Source organism: Rhopilema esculentum, chromosome 9 (genome assembly GCF_057945365.1).
Source record: "Rhopilema esculentum isolate cy_ngs chromosome 9, ASM5794536v1, whole genome shotgun sequence".
Classification (NCBI taxonomy): Eukaryota; Metazoa; Cnidaria; class Scyphozoa; order Rhizostomeae; family Rhizostomatidae; genus Rhopilema; species Rhopilema esculentum.
The window spans coordinates 747,466-771,289 of record NC_142823.1 but is presented as its reverse complement, the minus strand read 5'-3'; the positions used below and the strand labels follow the sequence as shown (position 1 = coordinate 771,289).

Here is a 23,824-nt window from a genome sequence, read left to right as displayed (position 1 = left end):
CCTTACTTCAAATTATGCATCTGGGAAGATATATTTTTTCAAGAGTACCGCCAGTATAGTTCCCGCTAAGGTAGCTTGAACATCAAGGACACTCCTCACATACGAGTATAAACGTTGTATAAGTGAATAAAGTTTAAGGTCTTAAAAGAGGCTTCCCCCCCCCCCCCTCACTTTCAAACTCGTGGCGCGGGCCCTGAAAAATGGTTTGCTAAGAAATGGTTCAACGAAATTGAGTCTGAAGGGGGGGGGGGGAGAGAGGGGGCTGAGAATCAAATTTAGAGATATAAGCGAACCCAGCATATTTGGGTCCGACGCGGAAGAAAATTTTTTAAATTGTATCTTGTAGAAGGGCTAAAAATGCACCCTCTTGACTAAAATTAAACATTTTACTATACCGCTTAAAATACACAATTCGACGATTCTCAGAAAAATATCGATAATTGATGTTTAGGAATAATTTAGGAGGGGAGGAGTCATGCTAAAACTCTTTTGACAGACGTTGGGGAAAGAAAGAAAGGGTAACCTTTGGTTCAGAGTGCACATCAATGTATTGATTGAGAGAATTTTACTTCCTGAACAGAGAAGTGCATCTTCTTTATCTCGAGCATTTTCAGTAGGCTATGTTTACAAAGACAAAATGCAGGCATTTCAATGATACAGAAAGTTATCTACAGAATTGATGCAAATGATAGATAAACAATAGAAATATACCTTTAATAAGTTAGTAAATAGATCAAATAAAACCAATCAGTATATGAACAGTTTGTTTTTTATTTCATACTCTGTTTTAAAAAGCAATAAAAAAGAAAGTCAATAAATTTGATCTCTGGAAAAGTGGGGGGAGGGGCCCATAGGGGTCCGTAGTTATGCCCCAAAGTCACGTCTACGCCCCAACCACGTAGCTGTAGATGTCAGCTAGGATGGGCAAACTCGAACAAGAGCCATACCTGAGGGGGCAGGCTGCAAAACAGGAAAGCAGATATATAACAAACAGATATATTTTGACTAAATCAAGCTCACAGAATTATAATTATGCCATTTTTTCAAAATGTCATTTAGAATAACTGTAGGCAGAGGGGCAAGTTGTTGTCAAAATTTTCATTTGGAAAGGGGAACACCCCGCGTGCTCCCCCTGAAGCTACGTGGCTGCTACGCCCCCGCCCATGATTACGAGAAAAGGGAATCAAATTTTCTGCGCGACGGATTATTCAAAAGAGAAGACCCGCTGAGATGCTTTGCCATGTGTCCATCAGCGGTGTCCATCTCTATGTTTACCACACCGCTTCCTGAGTGACATGCATCATGGCGTTCATCAGTAAGATAGAAAAGGCATCTCCAGGCCTGTATGCAGCAGTTGGATTTTTAATTCTGGGCTTGATCTTATTGATTGTGGGTGTTACTGTAAACATCAAATGCAGCAATGAGAAGTCGCGGACATCACCTTCAAGTGCCGGAGGCCAGCGAAATATCACTGGACTCAAAGAGTTTTGCAAGTACTCACCGGAAGCAGAGAGAATCGGCCTCGAATCGTTCCTCAAACGAGTAAAGGAAGCCTATTACGGAAATATGCCTAACCAGGTCGCTTATGACCCTGATGTGAAGTTCAACGACCGATTTGAAGACTTGAAGAAAAGGTTGAGTATTCATGAAATATGTTCACCATCATCATGATCACCATCATCATGATCATTATTAGGGAAGCCTGCACTCGAAGGGGGCCAGTCACCAATAAAAAGGGCAAAGCAACAGTAAAACGAAAAATGCTTGATTTCGCGAGGGCAAAGGGGCCACAGCCCCACTGCCACCCCCTGGCACAGGGGTCTTGATGTTGATCATTATTATGATCAACATGATCAGGATCATAATCATAACCAAAATCGTTATTTTAATCAACACATAATTATGATTTTAATCATGTGCGCGATGTAATTGTTCCAGACTGGTATGGTCCCGGAGTCATGTTAGTAAGGAAAGTCATGCCCGGGGGGGGGGGGGTACTTGGATACCAAAACGACGGGGGTGTGCTCTCCTAAGATTGTTTTGGTGAACCGGCTTTAGAAAAAAAAGCTAAAAATGACACCCGGTTTTAGAATTTCTGGAAAAAAGAACAAAGGAAAACAAAAGTTTTGGTGCCAGTTGCCATGGTTGCCAGAACACCACAAAAACAATGGGCGGGCAGCCTCTTTGCTGTTATTTTTTAATAGAAAAAAAGCGAAAATCAGGCAACCGGCTTTAGATTATATCCTTTGAACAGATACCCGGCCTTAGAAAAAATTGCTGACAATGATATCCTGTCAGCAAAACATACTAAGTAGCCCCCCCCCCCGGGGGAGTCAGGTCAGTCTGGAACATAATCATTTACAATTTTTACAGGTATTTCCCATATGATCCACGTCCCGAGGCTCTGAAGCGAAAGACAGATGCGGCCTTGAAGTTGCTGGCAGAATTGAACAGAGTCAAACATGACCCTAACAAACTGAAGCCAAGGGAAAACAGAGTCATTTACCAGGTGACCAAAAACAAGTTGTTGAATAATGCGTTAAAATAACTGTTTTTGTAGAAATTCAATTTCATTTTTCTCAATAAGAAAGTAAATGTAATCAGCTTTGAAAGGTCATTAGATTGGTGAAATGTATAGATTAACAATTCTGTCGATTATATTGATTCATCTCGCATAAAGAACTTGGGAAATTTTATTTAAGAACACCCTTTGTATTGCAGCTCCCTTTTACATGACTATAATTTCACCCAAGAACCAAGCTTGTCCCTCCCCGAACACAATAATACTTTCCTCTATTTACTGTTGCCTTCCCCCCGCTGTGTTGTATCTTCACTATTTTTTGTTCTTCTTTCCTCCAACCACTTTGTTTATTTTTGCTCTGCTCCCCTTTCTCTCACTTACTTTTTTCTTTGTTCTTCTTCTCACCCCCAGATTGTTTCCATTTCTTCTACCCCCCCCCCAATTTGGTTCTCTATTGTTCTTCCACAATTTTGCTACTTTGTTGGATTTTGTTCTTCTACACCTCCTTACACCTTCTTCCCCTACTTAGTTTTGCCTTTCAAATCTTTCAGTTCTCCTTCTAACCAATCAGTTCCAATTTTTATCAGTTTCCTCACTAAAGCATTTAAAAGTTCACCTACCACACACTTGATTTCAGGTCAAACATTATTTAAAGACAATATTTGGCGCTCCATACGACACCAATTTTTACGCTGGGGACTGGATGCTTGGCCCAAATTATTTCTGTTGGCAGCCAATATGTAATATGCAATACGATGTGAATGCTCTTGGCTTTTACTCAAGGCCAAAAACAAAGGAGGACATCGAGCATCTTATCAAAAAGGTCACAAACCACAGCATCACTGTCGACAACTACATGTAAGTTTTGGTCTTACCTAGGGACACTGGAGAAGGGGAAGTACGAGGGGGGGGGGGGTTGGGGGGGTCAACCAGCCCTCCTGCCCTTTTTATTTGAGCCTGCTTTTGTCCAGAAGGAATGAAATATGATTATAGCGTTGCTAGTTTCCTAGTTTGAAATCCACTTCCAGGTTCCGGGTTTCACTTGCAAACAAACATATTTGGCTGTTGATCCTCTTGTGTATCGCATGCTAATTCTTCCGATAACATATGGTAACCAGACTTGAATTCGCAGACTTGAAGTTTTTATTTCTGTGGCTTTGTTGATTATTTTGAAACAATCGATGGAATCAGAAATCATAATTATATCAGCTGAAAACATCGCCCCTTAGTATTTGAAGTAAAGCTTTCGTCTCGTCTTTATTCCCTCATTTTCAGGTCCGCCGCTAGCCATTGTGCTCAAGGGGGGTTTCGAAATTCCATTTGCCGACAAAGTTGGCAAGCCATACTTATTTGCTGACAGGTTTAGAAATTGCCAACTAACCACTAGATTGCAAAAGGACCTCATTTTTGCAAAAGGATTTGTTTCAAATTTGCGTAACACCCCTACACGCCTCCTATAGCGAGGGGCCTGCTCCTTTTGTCAGTCATCGCCCCCTCTTGCGCTTCGTTTTCGGAGTTCTCATACAGTAAACACCCGCATATAAGAACCTAGTGTATTTATAACCTACATGCTGAAATTGTTAAATTAGACCCCCATTTTATACGAGCCTAGACTGCGTCGCAGTCTGCGAATGAGGCTAATACGAACCCATATAGCCTGAAATCTAGACCATAAACCATATAGGTTCTTATTTGTAGAAGCCCAAAATTACATTAAAAATCTAGTTGCCTATTGGTTGTCCTTGAGCTTATCCCAAGATAAAGTGTTCTACTGTTCGCTATTCAACTTAAATTAAAGTCTTTGGTGGACTCCTTTTTGCTAAACTTTCTCAGCACCTTCTTTAAGCGAGTCTGTAGGTAGTAAGGGTTTCCAGTAATAGGTTAGTAAGCCACTGGAATTTCCAAACCTTCAGCCCCAATAAACGTTATAAAATGCTTGTAGTTTGAATTGGAACAAAATAATTTTGTGAAAGCCTTGCATCAAGTAAGAGCCATTTAAGAGCCTAAACAGCCTCATTTCCTATTGAATACCTAATATGAAAGACCCTAGCCAGGCTTTCATTTCCGGCAAAATTGTAGGTTCTTATACTCGCGTGTTTACTGTATTTGTCTCTGCTATAAGATCCGGTTTGAAAGGAACCTTTCTTTCTCCGATCCACAAAGCGGTGCAGACATATGTTTACTGTGAATCAGGTCTGGTAAAAGAGGTATATAGGTTACGCTCTTTGTAGCTGATTTCTTTTTTCTGCTTTAGAGCGAACCTCAAGCTGGGGGTGAAAGCCGGAATGATTCGTGCAAAAATCGACTGCCAATCTGGGTTAGATGCATTCAAAGAACGTCACAAAATTTTATCTAAAGAAGGAAAGGGCTCCGCTGTTCTCAAAGAATGGTTTTCATTTCAATACAGATCAAAAAGCCTGTACGAAAAGATCAATAAAACTGTAAGTGATGCGTGGTTGTCTGAAAAGGGCAAGAGCGTCGAAGAATCTGTCAAAGAAGCATTGGTGACAGGGGTGGGAGATCCGCTCGTCAAACTTATCAATTATCTGGAGTTCAATCACTCAAAGCATTGTTTGCCGAATGACTTGAGCAGTGGACTGGGGAATCTGCCGGTATCACACGTCTATGTGAATGGCGTCCCAGGTATTGTTTCGCAGTGTCATATGCGTAGATTACATCGAAGGTCGTCACCACTTAATTCAAGTCAATGATGACGTCATATGTTCATATTGAAAGTCTGAATATGTTATTGCTGAGAATATCAGCAAACACGAGCTTTAGTAGTTATGCCACATTTGTGAAGCAAAATTATTTTCTATTCAACATTCCTAATAAAGGTGAGATTGTCCAACGCACAGTAAGAATTAATGACGACGAGCTGAAAGTACCAGCTTCCTGCAAAATTGTTATCACTATCTGAGAAAGAAAAATATTTTGCTCTACGCTTTCATAATTTCTCAAGCATTGACAAAAGGAAAATAGTAACAGATTTTTTCAAATAGATAAAAATGGAACTTTGGTGAAATCAGGTTATTTGATAGAGTTCTGTTCGATATTTAATAGTTTGATAGATGCTGCCTTTAACATTTTGATTCATTGCACAAAATGGCGGAAACATATCATACTGTAGCATTTTTCGTCCGACGCTCTTCACAGTCTAAATTTCGAACAATGACCAACGTTAACGGGGAATTACCCCGAATCAAGGAGAAAATTCAAAGTGCCCTGTATAAGCAAACGCTTAAGTAAATGTCTCTTTTGAAAAAGAATTCATACGAAACCATGAACAATTTGTATGAAAAAATTCTATTGAAGATTCAAAACATTATCGGTATCGTTTATAATTTTTCGCAGCTTTTTTCTCAACCTCTTTTCAGCTTCTTTCACACGTTTTAGGCGAGGCAACAACGAAGAAAATGCCACTAACAGGAGAAACTCTTAGTGGAAAAGAGGGGTACAAGAAAATTCTCTACTACTTCACGACGTTTGATATTAGCCCAGAGGACATCAAAACTGAAGGAGAGAAACAATTGAAATATTTTTACAACCAGGTAAAAAATTCTTATCTGTAAGTTTCATGATTAAGACCACTTTCCAAACGATGCATCCACTAAGGGTCCAAAGTTCTACTCCGCAAAGCGTTAGAGGAAATCCTATTCTCTTAGATTCTTTAAGTTAGGGCTGCTCAGGCTAGGGTAAAAACAAACAACCCAAAAAATAATTTCTAGCTAAAAAATTGTCTCAAAAAATAATTTTTCTCAGCCTTTTTCTCACATTCCAAACCTAAACAATAATTGTACAATTGACTAACCGAAAAAATAATTATACAATTGACTAACTCAAAAAATAACTTTTGCTCAAATTCGAGACCCAGGAAGTAATGTGAGTACCGCTATCCCAGAACTATGTACCTTTTGAGGACCACCCTTGTAGAAAATCTTCCATTATCGAACAGAATGATAGTATGAAGTGTGAAGCTTATTTGTAAGTTGAATTCTATGTTATTATCATAGTTGAATTTAAGACCAAGAAGGCATACAAACAGGGGGTACAGTAATATGGATATGATCATATGATGCTTTCTAGAGTATTGAAATTGCGAAGAAGATAATGAAGGATGCAAAAGATACAGACGATGCAGTTGCAAAGTTCAGAAAGTACCTAGATAGCGACGAGATGTGGCATGGAACTGTGAAGTTCCCAGACAACGAATCCAACGCAGAGGCTTATAAAAAATGCAACAGCCACAAAACTGCGAAGATATATTGTCCAGTTCGTTGGAGAAGCCTAATGATTTGGGCTGAGGTATGTGATTCTCGCTTTTCTAAGTTAAGCTTTCTGAGATGGTTTGGACAGCCCATTATCTAGTCATAATAACATCGAGTCGCATCTTTATCAGGAAGTTTGTTATAAACCTTTCTTAGTTCTGCTCATCAAGTTCTGTTTGCGTAGACAAAAGTTTTTATGCACCGCCCTGTTGGAATAGCCTCCTTTCGACAAATCAAAAAGTACCGCTATCATTGCCCACGCACAACTCTAAAATCTACAGAACTCTACATTTACTCGCGTGTGGTCTGCTGAATGTTTTTCTGCTCTTTAAATCTTGATAGTTGTCATTCACTTCTTTAATGAGCTATACGACTGGATGTCCCATTAAAGCTGCAATTTCATGTTTGTTTGTGTATAAAGCATCTCCTCAGGCCATGGAGATTCTTTGTCCATCAACGTTTTATGCTACGTCAATTATTTGATGTTCTAATTTTCTAGTATTTCCAAACTGTCATGTCTATGATATACCCGAAACTTGTGACGCTGTTTAACTTCAGTGGAGATAAGAACACTGTCCCAAACTGTCCCATTGAGATGGAGCCACACTATAACCCTTCAAATGGCGCTCAATATTTCCAGAAAAGTGACGGAAAGTGCTCATCGACAACAAGATTTGGCATGCCATTTTTCCTGGAAAAATACGGGCCTAAGTATCAAGAATGGTCACTTACTGGACACGAAGCTCGCCCTGGGCACCACACGGAATATCAAGGTATTGCAATCAAATGCACCTCACGTTTCATATTGACTCTGAGAAGATATCGATGATCGTCTATGATGATAACGATTTTAGAATTGTGTTTCCCACATAACATAAAGCCCTCTGGCTTTTTATAATTAAATGTCTTGTTTGCATAAGTACAGACAGGTCACACATAAAACGATGCAAAATATAACTGAGTTCATGTCTTTACTTAATAGAATGTATTAGAAGAGACACTTTTAGGGTACAAATGTACCTAATAGAGAAACATGATAATGATGATGATGATTGTGTCATGCTGGACTAATGCTGACAACTGGTAGTCTTACTGTCTTACCAAAGCTTGATTATAATATGTACATACATTTTCTTGCATTCAGCCAGTCTTAGAGCGAGCAATGTGTCTTCAAGTCTCTTGCAAGCTGCCAAGCTACTTCTATTAGAGGGGCTTAGAGAGTTGCAACTATATTGCGTTGCATAAGGAGCATATGATTAATCAACTTTCACTTTATTGGCTGGCCCAGTGCTGCATTTTAGTATCTTATCATCAGCTGTATAACAAAGATAAAATTTCTAACATAGTTGTTATCGTCACATATCAGGAACAGAAGAACACTTTAGAGACAGGTGCGGTGGCTTGCCGAATTGGTTTGACAAACAAGGCTACTACATCGCGTTCACCGAAGGCTGGGCTCTCTACGCTGAGAACCCATTGCTGTCTGATGACGTAGATTTATACAAGGAAAACATGCTGCAGAAGTATGGCATGTACAAATGGCAGGTAAGTGATACCAGAATGTAATGGGGGTTTACTAGATCAGTCCTGAAGTCATGTAAAATTCTTGCGAAAATTGCTTGAAACACGTAGCAACATGTGTGTTTACTTCATTTTTCATATTTCCCAATTATTAACACTTCTACCCCTTCCTCCAGAACAATGGAGAGAGTTTAGGAAAATATCATGCACACCTCATGACAAATACACTTCCTTATCGCTCAAGTCGTTTTATAATGAACCAAAATTGTTCCTAGGGGTAGAGGGGATGATCTACCCTCAAAGAGTGACGTCATTGCTCCAAGATTTTTGGCGAAGATTGTAGCACACGGGTAGCACGCAGTCATGTTTGTAGGAACACAATCAACACACTGCTCTAGGCTCTTTGCCTTCTTGCCTGAGACAATTTCCCTTACTACAAAGAGGGGCAAGCAAACGAAAGCTTAAAGCTTAAGTTAACTGCTTCCAAACTGGAAGTATTTGATATGCAATCTCTTTTTAAATTTTGTAGATATAGCTATCATTTTTGCGTATGTTCTCTGATAAACTTGGTATTGCTAGATGGAATACCCTGCGAACCAGTGTCTACACATTAAAATAGGTACCAAGGGTATATGTGGACTCAAACGGGACATGTGCTGTTCCTTTTTTTCGCAGACTTGGAGGGCAGTGAGACTGATTGTGGACACTGGATTGCATTACAGAGGGAAGAATATGTAAGTAATAAACATATCTTCATAAATGGTTTTGCAAAAAGCAAGCATTTACAGACATACTAAATCTTTCGTCTGACACTGTGTAAAGTAAAAATGTCAGAATATGATCACAAATGTTATGTTTTATGCCAAGTTGTGGAATAAAACAGGTAAATCAGAAACTCTAGTGCATGACAGTAAAGGTTTCACAGTCAGTGACGTTTGCCTAATGAGAATATTAGCAATGGAGCCAATTGTGAAAATGAAAACGTTCGGTCTACTCAATTTGGTAACAGGTTTGTTTTTACAAAGCTATTTCTAACTTTGCACTACTATAAATTTCATTTGCTTGCGATATTTGTGTGTTCTCATATTTTTACCAGCTACAAAGGCTGTTGCCTCGGCTTGATGCACATTTATAAGTGCGGTACGGTACGAGGCAAATGACTCCCTGGAAAGGTGCTTTTCAAGAGCCTCTCTTTTAGAGTTGATTATGCACGATTTCAGTAACTGTTCACGATTTTTTTCTACAGTAACGACTTCTGTTAGCTTATCTTACCTGTAATATAATGCAATAAAATAAAGGGTAATATAAACTATGGGACGGAGTGTAAAGGGGTCTTGTGTCTCCTTGCAAGTGTGGGCTCTGATCATTCTATTTTTCAAAAAAAACTCTCCAAGGCTTTTTAATGTGTTATTACCTTCTGCCCTAATATTCTTTTATTGCTTGAAAATTAATTGCTGATTTCTTGTGAATCGTCTCCAAGTACACAATTCTCAAATTCTATGAAAGGACCTGGGCACGGAAGATGTTCGAAGATTATACATGGGACACTGGTGATTTTGCCAGGAAAGAAATTGTTCGGTACATGAGTGATCCAGGACAGGCTTTGGCCTACATGCTCGGCAGACTGGAGATTCTGAAAATGCGGAAGAAGGCTGAGAGAGAGCTGGGCTCGAAGTTCGATCTCAAAGACTTTCATTATCAGGTTTACTCCATTTTGGTTTTAAAATTCACTATGCATTTTATTCCTGAGTAATTTGAAACTGGTTCTAATATTTTATTGGGGGTTTCATTAGTTTTCAAATTTACTGAGTTCTTCTCGTGATAAGTCATCTTGCTGATCATCTCGGTGACAGCATTTACTTAAAGACAGCTGTGCCCTCAATGATTGGCTAATATGAACAGTTGGTTTTCCCTCCTTAACCGATTACGCCGCTCCCTTTGGCTGGCCTAGCTGCGTTGGTTGACGACTTTTGAAACTTGCGAACTAAGGTTTCTAGTTTATGAATGAGGTTGATTGGCATGCACCGCTTCTTGTAGAATTTTTAACAGCCTCATTCTTCCTTGCTTAGTTCGATTGTTCATGTTTCGCAAACCTCTTATCTCTAAACTGTAGAAGTAACTTCAGTATTGCAAATTCTTGGTTGTTTGAAATTTGCGTAAATGGGTTAGCAGGCATGACATGACTAGGAGACAGTGTTGAAACAGAGAAAAACGCCTATTCAAAGCTGTTTTTCTTCGGGGATCCACTATAATAACTAAATGACAGCAAGAATGCTCTAACCTCGAGCTATATTTGATAGAGAAGGGAGAAGTTCGGAAAACTTCTCTGTCGTACGCGACTCAGCTCCAATTCCTTTTTTCTTCGAAGTAAACTTTTCAAGTTGTCACTGTATGTTTCCTTTTATTGTACTACGTCATTTCCAACACCTCATGACATCATTTTCCCTTTCAGCTTTTATCGCAAGGCTCATCTCCTATAGCGTACCTCAATACCCATATCAATCGCTACATAGAATGCATTAAAGACCGCAAACTACCAATGTGTGAGTATATTCTCACACCGCTACGATCTCTCAAAGATGACTTGCAGGCGACTGTTGTAATGGACACCGGGCCGAATGTTCCACCTATTTTGAGATACACCTAAGTTGGTTCTGCGCCATTCAGAAAACAACTTCGCTGTTTTTAATATATATATATATACTATGCATCCACAGATGATATTTTACAGAAGCTATTCCTTTTTTAAGCACTATTTTAACTTGTTTTCTATTTTCTGCTTTGACCTTTCGCATAATTTAGATATTAAGACAACTTAAGGGCGAGGGGTTTATCATAGTTAACAGAAGTGAGAACTGCTAACTAACATGTGTTCAATTGGAGGAAGCAAAGTCTTCGTAAATCTGCCTCGATGCCATTCAGTACCTTTTTAGAAATGTCCTTTGAAATCGTGAAACACAGGACCTTGGAGCGTTGAGAAAGTGGGGGGGGGGGGGTCTAAAAAAGTGGAGGCTAAAACCGTATATAAAGAGACTTTACTGGCAGTTTATTACTTAATGTTTGACATTTTTTTGCAAAAAGTGGGGGGGGGGGGGGGGGGGGGCTAGAGCTCCGCGATGCCTGAAACAGGAGTTTTGCCCCTTTTTATTTTCCGTTGCCAAGAATGCATAATTGAGTGGATTTTGGGCTGCTACCTTTTTGGTGATGAAATCAATACGCTAGCCTTTAATTTTTAATTGGCCAACGCTTTCTGTAAATAATCGAGTCTTTATTTAAAAGCCTGGTGGTGCCCTTACCATCTACTTCTACCCAGTTTGGGGGTGTTGGTCCTGTACCATATGCAAGCAAATAAAATCGAACGATATTGGTTCCATTTCTTCACTACCATGCACACGTAGAGCCCTTACAACGAGATTAATAGTCCTTTAGTGATGACATCATGATATTTGTTGTATGTATTACTATTTCATACTGAACTTTAAGACAATTCTAAAACAAACGATAATAATCTTATTACCTTTCACTCGGTTTTAATTTGGTAGGCATTTTTGTAAGAAATTTGATGATCACTTAATTGAGGAACATTTTGATATTTAAGTGGGTGTCTTAATTCCTTTCTATCTTCTATTTTATTTCTATATCAACTACTTTTTATAAAATGTTGACAAAATTGTAATTATCACAAGGTTTAGTTTTTTTTATTAGAAATTGTATCCTGCTTCTTATTCAAATACTTTTTTTAGTATGTCTCCCTTGTGAATCGTCCGTTGCCTTGCAGAGAATTGTTTATTAACCAGAGTATAGTGGAACGAAAACGAAATTACGCAGAATTTCGCAAAGTTACTAGCACGACTTGGTATGAAAGTCGAAATCCGAGGAAACTGAATTACATTATACAAACTCTAAGCAACAAAATATATCCATTTGTAACAGAAAGAAAGTTCGCTCCAATCTTAAAATAATAAAAATGTCTAATTGAAATAAGTGGTGCCTAATACATTAAACTAGCCATAAAAACATCTAACTATTTACAATTAAATACTAAAACTTAATCCTAACTAGCATTAAATTATCATATAAAAATTAGTATAATCGCAAAACTAAGAATTTCATATATCTATTTCCATTCCTACATGCCATCTATAATTTTTTGTTTCTGTTATAATTGAACTAAGAAAACATTTGCAATCTTTGCAGACTATGACAGTTTTCCCGCCAAAAATTCGTTTTGAGCCAATGCGAAGTAAGGACTGCCGCTTGCACGGAAATGGCGTGATTGTGTCGTTTGAGCTGCTCTCTGCTATATTCCCGTAGCTTTTGCTAAGGAACTTCGTCTTATTCAAGTCTCCTAGATTCTCATCCCATTTATTTTTGTTCACATCAACAAGGTGGTTTGGTATTTCGAAGTTTGTCACGATGCAGTTATTGCAAAACCTTTTGGTGCAGATATCACAGAAACTGGCCTTATTGAGCAAGGAAAAGGATGTCTTTCTGCACGAGAAGCAGATCTTTCCATTTTTCACACTGCGGTTTTTTCCAACTGATGCGGGTAGGGCATCCAGTTCCGCAAACGTGATTGCTTGTCTTGTCTTCGCTATTTCGTATAACGAAGTTCCGACCGCCCGCGGGTCCTCGTCCAAGCTCACCTCAGTCAAACACATTGCGCTCACAGCTAACCGCTTCTTTGTATGGTCCAGTGTTTCATTGCTTGTGCCCAGACCTCCAAATGGAACATCCTGGCCACCAATGTGTTCTGGAGAATTCTCTTTGCTCTCTTTCAAATGCAGAACGCCCATATCAACAGAATTTCTTCGTGGCTCATTTCTCTCAGTTGAAAACAATTCTGTCCGCGGTTTTGGCGGATCAAGAACTCGATCGTCAGACAACAAGCTTTCGAGGCTCGCATCCCAGTTGTGTATTTTTGACCAAAGTGGCGATTCAACTTTTAGCGATTTTCGTCTGTGATCAAAAGCGGCATTTTCATACTCCTCTGTGATTTTACTGACTTCTAAATCGTGGTTTTCGTCGGATTCACTTGCGTCCTCTTCGATATATGGTAGAAGCGTTTTCTTTTTCTTTTCGACCGGCCTAGACAATATGAAGTCCAGAATCACTTCGCTTGCATTTTCTGGCAGTCCGCTTGCTTCACCGGGTTTTAGCTTTATGCCGGATGAAACACAACCATCTGAAACCATTTCATACGGCAACAGCTCGAACTCTTCTGGCGAAATTTCAGTTTGCGTCACCTTTCGCAAATGTACTCCGCGTCGTAACTCATGCATAACTTGGAGCCATAGACGGGCCCATTCATAAACGCATTCTTGTGCAGTATCGGCCACACTTGGTTCCAGGCTGCGGTTCTCTGATTTTTCGCTCGCGGTATCGAGACTCGAAGTTACGTGATCTAAGAACAGCTTCAGTTCAAGTGCCTCTCCGTAAAGCGCAGCTACGACATTTCGGTAATGTTCGCTGCCACTTTTTATGTTCTTCTCAAGAAGCCTGACGTCACAATACTGGCAAATTTCGTCAAGGGTCCGACAATGTTTCACACGCCCAAACGAATTTCGTGGCGAAACAGTATCGTCACCTTCGTAACCCTCATCATTTTCCTCGCATTTCGGAAACAAAATTTCTGTAATAAACTGCCCAATGTCAGGTTCACAGCTGTTGTTATTTTGCAATGAATATTTATCGGGTTTTCTGTTTAGGCATTTGCAAAGAAGTTGGCCTAATCTTTCGACAAGTTCGCTTTCAAGCTGTACACTGCCCGTACATTCCCTCATCATTACAAGAACATTTCCGCATTCCGTGAGCTGTATCGTTTCGGCTTCAACTTCAAAACTCACTTTCCTCCGCCTCGTCACATTTTCGCGTCTCTTGCTCGCCAAGTTATTTGCAGTGACATAACAAACAGCCCAGGTTTGCTCTTGGCTCAGCTGCGAATCAAAGTTCCGTATGATCTCACTCAAGAACATTTTGTACGCTTTGCACTACCGGCGAACGCCCACAGACCAATCTTGCAAGCGACCTAAATCGACTTTCTTTCACCAGAAACTTTGCTTGCAGAGTTTTCTGGTTTCGCTGTCCGTAGACCTGAATTTCCTTTTATGCAGCCTTGATAAACAAACTTTTCCCTCTGTAATGCTATGCAGAAAATTTGCACACGAAACGTCCTGTTGACATTCCAGTAAAAAAACACAATGCTCAACACAAACGAAATGTTTACCAGCCGAGCTTGTCAGCAGCTACCGTTCACGTGAAAAATAAATAAAATCCAAGATCCATAAAAATTGTGTACATATAATTTGTCTCCTCGGCAATATCACCTCCAACTTACAAATATACCGTATACAACGTCCCCTACTGACAATTTCGTGTCAACATGCGAATTTATTACAACATAGTGATCAAAACAATTTATAACCTTGTTATTATAATCGATTGTCTTCAGCAAACGAATTTCGCTTCCTACTTCGTCGCTATGTGAACAATTAAACGTCTTTCTCCTTGCATCAGTGCATTTTCAGACGGGCAATTTGAAACCAAACCAAACGCCAACTCATAACCATTATTTAGAGGTTTCGAATAGATCGGATGATATACACGTTACAACTCCCATTTGATACACAAATTTTCGATAGATTACGGCTTGCTTTTCTCCATTTCTTTGGCTTTGCTAGGCCCTTTGTGATCCTTTATGAACCATTGAATTGTTAAATATTAATCTGTAGTGAGAATGTATTTCAGTCTCCATGGCTACCATTCATCATCAGCTCTTTGTCTTGGTTGATCATCTGGCAGGTGATCCGAAGGACGATCAAAAGAATGTATTACGTAATCTCCTTCGTTGAGGCCGCCGCCCTGATTTGTAGATCTTGGAGGAAAGGGACTCTCTTTGATGCCAGTTTCCCTCGAGTGTCTTCACAGACTTAATGTCTCGGCAACTGTGTAAAACCGGTAGCACATTTTCTGTGAAAACTGCATTACTTAGGAAATAACTGCAATGCTCTCAGTGGATATGCGAATCAGACTAGCATAGAAAATACATAGATATAAAAAAAGAACCAAATCACTCAAAATCTTTTATCAAGTAATTTTGTTCACATTCTAGCGACTTTTGTCCTTTTTAAATGTCTTTATCTACTTACAAACAAAATTTTCAAGTCAATTTGACTGTTTGTTTTTTAACAGTCTCTTAACACTTTTTATACTCTGATTATTTATGCTTTTCATGTAAATAAAATAGGCCTAAGATATTTGGTTTTGCAAAAAAAAAGATTTTGTGAAATAAAAGGTTTGAAGCCATCATTCATTATCATTTCTCAAAGTATCAGGGGGTATTATCGGTTTTGTATCGCTTTTAGGCCGTTTCCAACCTGCCTACAACTTCCAATGCTTATGGCTGCTTATTTAATCATACACTCCCCTCACGAAAGTATCCGGACAGTTTCGAATTCAGTTGCGAATTTGTTGTTTGAGAAATTTGTTTCCAAATTTCAAAGTCTGTTTTCATGGAAATATTTTTATCAATTTCCTCGCATTTTTTCTTAAAGTTGTTTTGGCCTTTGATTTATTTATTCGTCGAAAAAAAGTAATCTTATCGATATGTAAGCAAACTCTGTGAGGGTGTTTTCCTCAAGATGGTAGCGACCGAAACAAAATAATTAACTTCTGAGCAGCGTCTAGAAATAATGTTTTATCACAATGATGGGAAAAAGCTATCATTAAATTGCTAAAATCATTGAATGCCTAAAGACTGCCGCTTTCGAGATATGCAAAAAGATTTGAAAAACAAGAAGTCTAAAAAATTGTTCACGATCAAAAAGAGCAAGAGCTCTCTCGACAGCAACGTCTGAGCGACACCAAACTTGCATCGAAAATGGTTTGCATCATTACGCAAAATTGCATTAAATGTTTATAAACAATTAAATTTTTAAAAGCCGTCGATAAATATTGCAAGGAAAATGATAAAGAATTGTGAATGTACCCTCGTACCGACCGATTTTAGCAAGACTTGCAGCGGAAAAGAAATAATATGGCTTTATGGCCCTGGGCTGAGTGATATGTCTGCTTTCAAAGAAGTTTTTGATCTGGTAAAATGTTACCAAATGTTATCCATGTTTTATAATCGATCGGTGGCAGCTCCATGCAAACATTTTTCCCAACTGAAAGTACACATGTTGTATTTCTCTTTATTCAACAATATTTTTGTCTCAATAACCAGTTTGTAAAAAATTACCAGGTTTTATTGGCCCATTTTAACTGAGTCAAAGTCACCTGACTTTGCTGTTCTCCGCTTACTTGACATCAGTTGATTTGCGTAAGGCTTGTAGCGTAAATGTTTCTCATTTTAACAAAAAATGATAACAGATAAAAAGCGCAGAAGTTTTGCAGCATTTTGGTGTTCTGGTGAAGATGCAAAGAAACCTCGAGAGTGCTGGCCTGGTTACAAACTTTTGGCCGGGCATTGGTGCCCTTACAAATTTTTAGATTTTGTAAGGGCACCAACGATAAGCTATAGATTTTGACGATTTTATCAAATCTAAGAAGGAGATGACGGGGGCGTTAGAATAGGAAATTAGTACGATTAGAACGATTTTCATTATCTCCACCAGTTTTCCAAGATCTCTTTTTCATCATTCATTTTCTCTACCAAGTAAACCAATTATTTATTTACTTTTCTTGCAAAAGAGCCAATCAATTAACAAAAAAATACGGTCATCAAGTTATTTGAACACTCCAAAAATCTTCAGTAATACCCCCAGTCACCGGTATAGCTAATAAGAGAGAGGGGCTACTGACATAAACCATTGTTGAATAAAAGTTATGAAATAATGCAAGACAGCCGCCTTGTGTAGCATCAATACTTGACATTTGAAGAAATGCCAATGATTTCATTTCTATGTGTAATGCATTGGCGTGATCTTAATATTGACCCAAGCGTATACTGATTGCCATTGTTTTCTGTTAATAGCTTATGCTTATAACCACATGCTAAAGGTCTCTAATGGCTTTTGATTAATAGAGTTCGCTGAAACACGTTGATTGTCGTTTGCTTCAAACTCTCTTTCTGTTGAACCCAAATTCGCAACATATGCATTTCTTACAGAATCATTCACATCACAGATGTCTTAATATACTGAAAAAAATGAATAACGTTGTGAAGACCTGCAGAAAATGACACAATTATTTGTCGCTAATCGTAAATGCAGCAAGTTTACTGAAACATCAGCTCTGCACAAATCTTCAGAACATCGACTAAGGAGAAATCGTTGATAAATGGGAAACCCTACACCAAGAAAGTTTGGCTCCTCTCTTTGGTACATTTGATTATGGCAAAAGTGCTCTAACTGAAATTTGTATAGCTAACATCTCCAAAAATTTCTCAATTCTATTTTTAAATGTAAAAGCGCAGTTAACTGCGCCTATTTGATTGCAAGATTTAGTATTTAGCACTGAATCAAACCTATTTTTAAAAGATACAGTGATAACCATTCTGTGCAGTGATAAAACGATTTTGTGTAATGATAAACTGCAGAAGTGGGCAGCTATTTTAGTCATGGCGGTTATTTCGTACGCATTTTGTGCAAAATTCAAATTTTATGGACAACGATAAATAAATTTGACAACCTGTAAAAGTATCTATGCTGCGAAAAAGGGCGTGTCTAGCAAAAATATTTCAAGGCCCGCCTCAAATCCACTTGACTTTCACTATGTTAGAGACCTCACCCCAGGTCCCTGGAAAAATGAACACGTGTCGTGAAGAGTTGTTGGTAGGAGGAGGAAGGAGGAGAGGGCGTAGATTTTGAGTGCACTAGCAACGTAATATGTAATCAGCTTGTATCTTATAAATAATAAAATCAAAAGCTGGAGAATTTTCTGTTCAAAGTCTAACACGTGAAACACAAGGCCCGCAACACACTATAATCTGCCGAATATCTATCCAGCAGGCAATGTTTACCCAATGGCAACACTGGGGAAGCTAACAGCAGTCAAGAAAGGAACTAACGTCATTATGATGATGTTGGTCCATGACAATTACCCTCTCCAGCGCTTGCCCTACGTATTTCAAGACCCCCCTTTAACGAGACATACATGCAGGGGCGTATTAGCCAGGGGAGCACCAGGAGCAAATGCCCCTCCAACATTCAGAAAATGCCCTTTTGAAAAGTAACCTCTTTCTTTGCTCGTCAAACCTTGATGCCTTTACGACGTCCCTACATGCATCACAATCTATACTGTTAGGTAATTGCTAGCAAATAGATAGATTTAACTTTACTTGATAAGATTGGGAATTAGATGAGGTTAATCAGGATCCTAGAGACTTTTGGAAAACCAACAAAACCGATTTGTCTTTTGCATATGACTCTGGAATGAGTGATAAGATTTCTAAACATATGCAACAGTGGGCTACAGTGGCGGAATTTAAGGGGTTTAGAGGATTTTAGGGGTCTCGGGCCCCCCAATCAGCAATGTTGTCGGAAAATTCGGGCTTTTGTCGGATAGTTGACAACCGTTTAACGTATCGAAATTACTCCAAGAAATCGTTCTGAAAAGGAATTTCAAGCTAATCTAAGGGGCGTGATTACAAAATTTTCCGGTGATCCGCATTTTCCCTTCTTACTCAACGGTCCTGTATTCTTTCTGTGCCCTTTTGTCAAATTTGAACATAGCATAGCTGATAAAGTATTAGCCAGTACTAAATAATCAAACAAACAATATATGACAAAAATCAAAACTGCTTGTCAATTGTATATTCTTGCTTATTCCGTAAATTCCGTAAAGATTAGCCGGAATTTCCATCGGATTCGTCCGAATAAAAGTTATTTTCAAACGTATTTCCCACTGACGAAAACAAGATAAAATGCAGAAAATGAACGTACGACTTTACGTGTAATCGTGTCATCGGTCGGTCGACCTCTTGTATCATCAATTGTCTTAAATGAGATATCGATCTTGATATCAAAAAACATTAATGGATTGTTCTTTTTGCTACTTAATCATGGTGTGGTCAGGAAAAATTTCTAAAGAGTCTCGTCAAAAATCACTTATTTTGATCAATTGAGCAGTTTCTTCAAAATGAGACATGATTCAAGATGTTATCTTGTCGGAAAATTGTAGGCCTGGGCCCCCCCAAATGAAAGCCTGAATTTCCGCCACTGGTGGGCTACTTAATTTGCAATTGCCTTGCAGTTCCAAAAATTGCAAAAATTGTGCTTAAAGATCTTATAAGCGCAGCTTGATCTGACAGTATTTCGTACGGCAGGTATAGAAAAAGCTATATTTCTATCCATGCTCCCCAATCTAGTTTAGCAGTCTACGGGCATGCAACAATCAATAGGCTTTAAATGTCTCCTATTGTAAACTAAACAATAAAAAGAAACGAGATACAGCTGGAAGACTGAGATGCCTTTCAAGCTTTATGCTCATAGAAATATAGACATGAATTGACATCTAAACATAGAAAGGAATGACTCGTTATTCTTGAAAGTTTCTTACTGAGAACATTTATTTACTGTCTTCAAAAGACAAGACAGGGTGTTTTATAATTACATTTAGAAATTTGTTCAAAGTTATGTGTGTCGAAAATGCTGGGCTTGTCGCTAACAGTTTAGAATAAGATCTTAGCTTTTTGGTAATTGGAAACTATTAGGGGATGGGGAATTATTGTAAATGAAAACCTTACATGTATTGCCTAGGATCTTCCTCTCGACAAACTTAATGTGGCAAGTATTCTAGATGCATTTCTGGCCATATCTGTAATGCCATATTTCAAAAAAGATTCTTGAATTCGGCCAGAATTCCTAACCATGGTGGTGGCCTTTATTTAACCCCTGAACAATCTAAACATAGCACCCCTTCCCCAACATTCATTAACGTTTCGCCTGCCCTGCCATGTTACTGATGTTACCATCTTGGTTGCTGCGCAAACAATCAATTAACCTGGCTGCTCAACCATTGATCGAAAAAACATCAACTCCTATTATGCTTTGACTGGAAAATTACATATCAAGATTTTCTTGAATAACGTAGATATTTCTTTAATAACTTGGATATTTCATTAAATTCTATCTCTCCTTCTACCAGAGCCTCAGCTCAGTGATCGAAAAAGGTGACCCCTCTAAATGCCATTCGCCATTCTTTTATCACTGAGGCCCCCTTTTAAAAGTCCTTCAGCTAGAAAATAATAATTTTTTCCCTCGCAATGTCATGATTTTCTATAGTTAAATTACTAGTGAAAATGATGCTGACCTGGACTAAGGATTGAAGATCTCCTTTGTAAATCTTTTACACCTACGCCTACATCCCTGGTGGCTACTAATTAGAATTTTTTTTATATTCTCATAAAATTTACAACGACAATCAATTACAATACAAAAGCCTAGGGAGCATGGAAATGCATAACAACCCTAAGACTTACACTTAACATAGAGACACAAATATTACAATAATAAGCAACAAAAGTGATTGGAGTGGTGTCGCCCATCGTTCCAATAGCGTTGCAGATATGACAAATACTCACAAAAAGCTATTTTAAAAGGAGATATCAAGTCTGCCTATGTTCCTTACGAATCAAACAAATTTGCGCCCAGACATGATGAGCGACACCACACCAATCGTAAAAGGAATAATATTTACACAAAAGAGAAAATAATTTACACGAGAGAGCTTTTCACGCGAAAGTTGATAACTTATTGGAACTGTTCTGAGGCCTGAATGCATTTTAATGTTTCATCAGGAATGTTTGTATTTGAATCAAAAGGTAACTTTTCATGGCCATAAAGGAGTATTTGCAATAGTTCTTTGTTTGGAGGGTTAGATAGGCCATGAGGACGCAATATTGTATTAACGCTGTCGAGAAGATCACGTCTGTGTATGTCATAGGCACTGCAGAGCAGCAGAAAGTGCTCCGTATCCTCAATACCATCATTTATCAGGCACAGGGGATTAAAAGTTATGTTTAAAATCCCTAAAAAGTTATGTATCCCTAAAATTATGTTTAAATTTGTGGTAATTTAGCTTACTTAGTCCAACGCGTAGCTGCGTTAAAATAGATAAAAGTTTTGGATCATGAATTCCGTAGACCGATTTAGAGTTAGAATTAGAATTGATAGCAATATTCCAATAACGTTTTAAGCCAGTATAAAAAGTGATTCAACAAAAACTTTGGGGATACCCGTAAACGTATTATTGATTTTTTGGCCCTTTCTGTCGAGGATTTGGCCCGGGCCCTAAATTTAGAGCCAGTCCGCCCCTGCTGTAGGGAACTTCTAAAAGCCAGTCCTAGGCCCACATCCATAATCACACCTTATACAATTGCATTTGTGTTAAAGGTTCTCTGTTTGGTATATGAAATAATTCAAGCTATTTACGGACCCAGAAAATGATAGAAAGTTGTGAATAATAGAGGGTTAATTCACATTTTCAAGTAAAGAATTTGAAAGAAGAAAGGCTGAGCCTCCTCCCCTAAAAATCTCTCTTAAATTCAACAAGGGAGGCTGACCCCTCAAGAGCCCCTTTCTATGACACCACTGAGTTCTGCTAAACAAGGGGCGATGAATTGTAAAGAGAATCGATTAAAAAAGAAAAATCAAGTGAATGTGAGAAAAGACAGAATGCCGAGAAAGATCAGAGTCTTATCTGCTTACAAAGTTGCTGCCTTGTTATCGACTAGATTTGTTATTATTCTCTACGGAATGAGCAGCGACAGCTGGCGAAGCTTCGCTTATGGTGGAGCAGAGTTTCTTTTGTCTAGAGAACAGGACTAGAGAACAGGAAGATTTGCATTAGCAAGGTCACGACACAACCAAGTTTCTGTTTATTTACCAAATCTATATGAAAAGTCTCAGGCGATTAACTGAGTTACCGCTGACCCCTAACAAGTATAAACCTCGTTAGTTGTGCTTGCTCTAATTTCTTTTGTCTTCATTAAATCGCAACATGATTGTTGGTGCAGTCGCAGATGTGATCTAACTTTTCTTGTGTTCAGCAAGAGCTGGCCTAGGTCAATTTATTGTTGTCATGCGCACGGCTGTAAGCGGAAAACAAAAGGCAGCACGCGTTGACCGTTTGCTTGTGAGCTGAACTTTCTTTGACAATGATATGAGCGCATGCTTAGATATTTAGACAGCATCTGCATTTAGCCAAGATTCGAGATGGAAGGTTAATTAAAGCAAAGTAAAATTGACATATACGCGAGAGCAGAAAAACAACAACCAAGACTTTTGACGATCCAAATATCTTGTTCATTGCACAGTTTTCAGGGGCTTGAGTTCCTTGCAAAAAGGAGTAAAAACATCAAACTACTCTTTTATTTTCTGTCACAAGAGAAAAACCTGTCAAAGTTTCATTGTAAAGAACAGGAGTAATGCGAATTTCTTTTCATATCTAGCCATCAGTTCAGTATAAAAAACAAAAGAAACCTTAAAGGCTTTTGCGCAACCGGCACGCTTTGCGACTATGGTTCAAAAAACCGGCCTAATATCGTACTGCATGAAAATACAACACAGTCAATTTCTAAAGACAACTGCCGCTAAGCATGCCGGTTGCTCAAGAGCCTTTAAGAAAAAGTCATCTTGTTACGAGATTGGAAAAGATTGACTAGAAATTTATTTTTCGGTCTTTCACAAAGCTTCGAGTTTAAATAACAAGTCAAATGTATTATTCCATCAAATAACTAAAAGAATTGTGCTGAAGAAATATCTTTTAGAATATAATGGTCAAAAATGCGCTAAAAGTATATTTAACTTAAGATATGAAAATATCCCCAGACAAGAGAATCAAAATACCAAAAACATCTGATGGCCAAAGAGTGCCTTCTAATTAACCTTAAAATTACACCGATAAAAATAAATAAAATATAGTGTCATGTAGATGTAGTGTAGAATATGAAAGAACTGTGTCATGTGAAAAATGTCTTCAAAACAGATGGAAATATTATTTCATTGACATTATAAAACAGAAGTTTAGGATCTATAGCATCATGAAATATAGGTTTTAATATGCAGGTATCACAGAATGGAAATAGAAATAGGAGATACAAAAGTGAGAAATAAAACTACTTTCACAAACTTAACAAAGATTTGCAAAGTAGATTAAAATCATTTTGTCACCATTTATAAAGAAAATGATAATTATAATAAAAACACACGAATATTTAAACAGGATAGCTTATCAGTATATTCATTACCCTGGGTACCAGACTCACTATATAAAATAATAGAGTGAGTCTGGTACTCTCTATTTTATTTCATATATAGTGAGTCTGGTACCCAGGGTATATATTCATTTACCTTTTAGGCTAGATATTAATAGCTGGCTGAAATGTTACAGAAATAATAATAATTATAATAACAAAGTTTAGACAGGGTAACTTCTTCATCTTTTATAGCCAAGAAATAAAGTCCCTTTCCACTGAATTCTGTTTTAGTAAGAGGAAAGCTTGCTGATAGTTTCTCATTTCTTGTGTTCTTCCCCTGTGTTTTCTTAGTGAAGTAATCTTTTATCACATCTC

The 23,824-nt window shown here is 38.3% G+C and overlaps 2 protein-coding genes across 2 annotated transcripts; one reads left to right on the top strand and one right to left on the bottom strand.

Moving 5' to 3' along the window:
- The first annotated feature begins 1,235 nt into the window (after nucleotides 1-1,235).
- LOC135689057 (uncharacterized) lies at nucleotides 1,236-12,035 on the top strand. Its single transcript, XM_065206158.2, has 11 exons — nucleotides 1,236-1,634; nucleotides 2,374-2,509; nucleotides 3,159-3,379; nucleotides 4,776-5,164; nucleotides 5,918-6,072; nucleotides 6,608-6,826; nucleotides 7,289-7,562; nucleotides 8,156-8,334; nucleotides 8,986-9,044; nucleotides 9,817-10,012; nucleotides 10,763-12,035. The coding sequence occupies exons 1-11, from the start codon at nucleotides 1,303-1,305 to the stop codon at nucleotides 10,955-10,957; spliced, it is 2,355 nt and encodes a 784-aa protein (XP_065062230.2). The 5' UTR covers nucleotides 1,236-1,302; the 3' UTR covers nucleotides 10,958-12,035.
- A 151-nt stretch (nucleotides 12,036-12,186) lies between these two features.
- LOC135689039 (protein spire homolog 1) lies at nucleotides 12,187-15,126 on the bottom strand. The gene has a single exon (XM_065206141.2). The coding sequence runs from the start codon at nucleotides 14,283-14,285 to the stop codon at nucleotides 12,420-12,422; it is 1,866 nt and encodes a 621-aa protein (XP_065062213.2). The 5' UTR covers nucleotides 14,286-15,126; the 3' UTR covers nucleotides 12,187-12,419.
- Nucleotides 15,127-23,824: the final 8,698 nt, after the last annotated feature.

Bases quoted from the DNA above. Each gene is read 5' to 3' on its own strand.
- LOC135689057 (XM_065206158.2), top strand. From the start codon at position 1,303: ATGGCGTTCATCAGTAAGATAGAAAAGGCATCTCCAGGCCTGTATGCA. The intron at 1,635-2,373 runs GTTGAGTATTCA...CAATTTTTACAG, and splicing joins TTTGAAGACTTGAAGAAAAG to GTATTTCCCATATGATCCAC. The intron at 6,827-7,288 runs GTATGTGATTCT...CTAATTTTCTAG, and splicing joins GCCTAATGATTTGGGCTGAG to TATTTCCAAACTGTCATGTC.
- LOC135689039 (XM_065206141.2), bottom strand. From the start codon at position 14,285: ATGTTCTTGAGTGAGATCATACGGAACTTTGATTCGCAGCTGAGCCAA.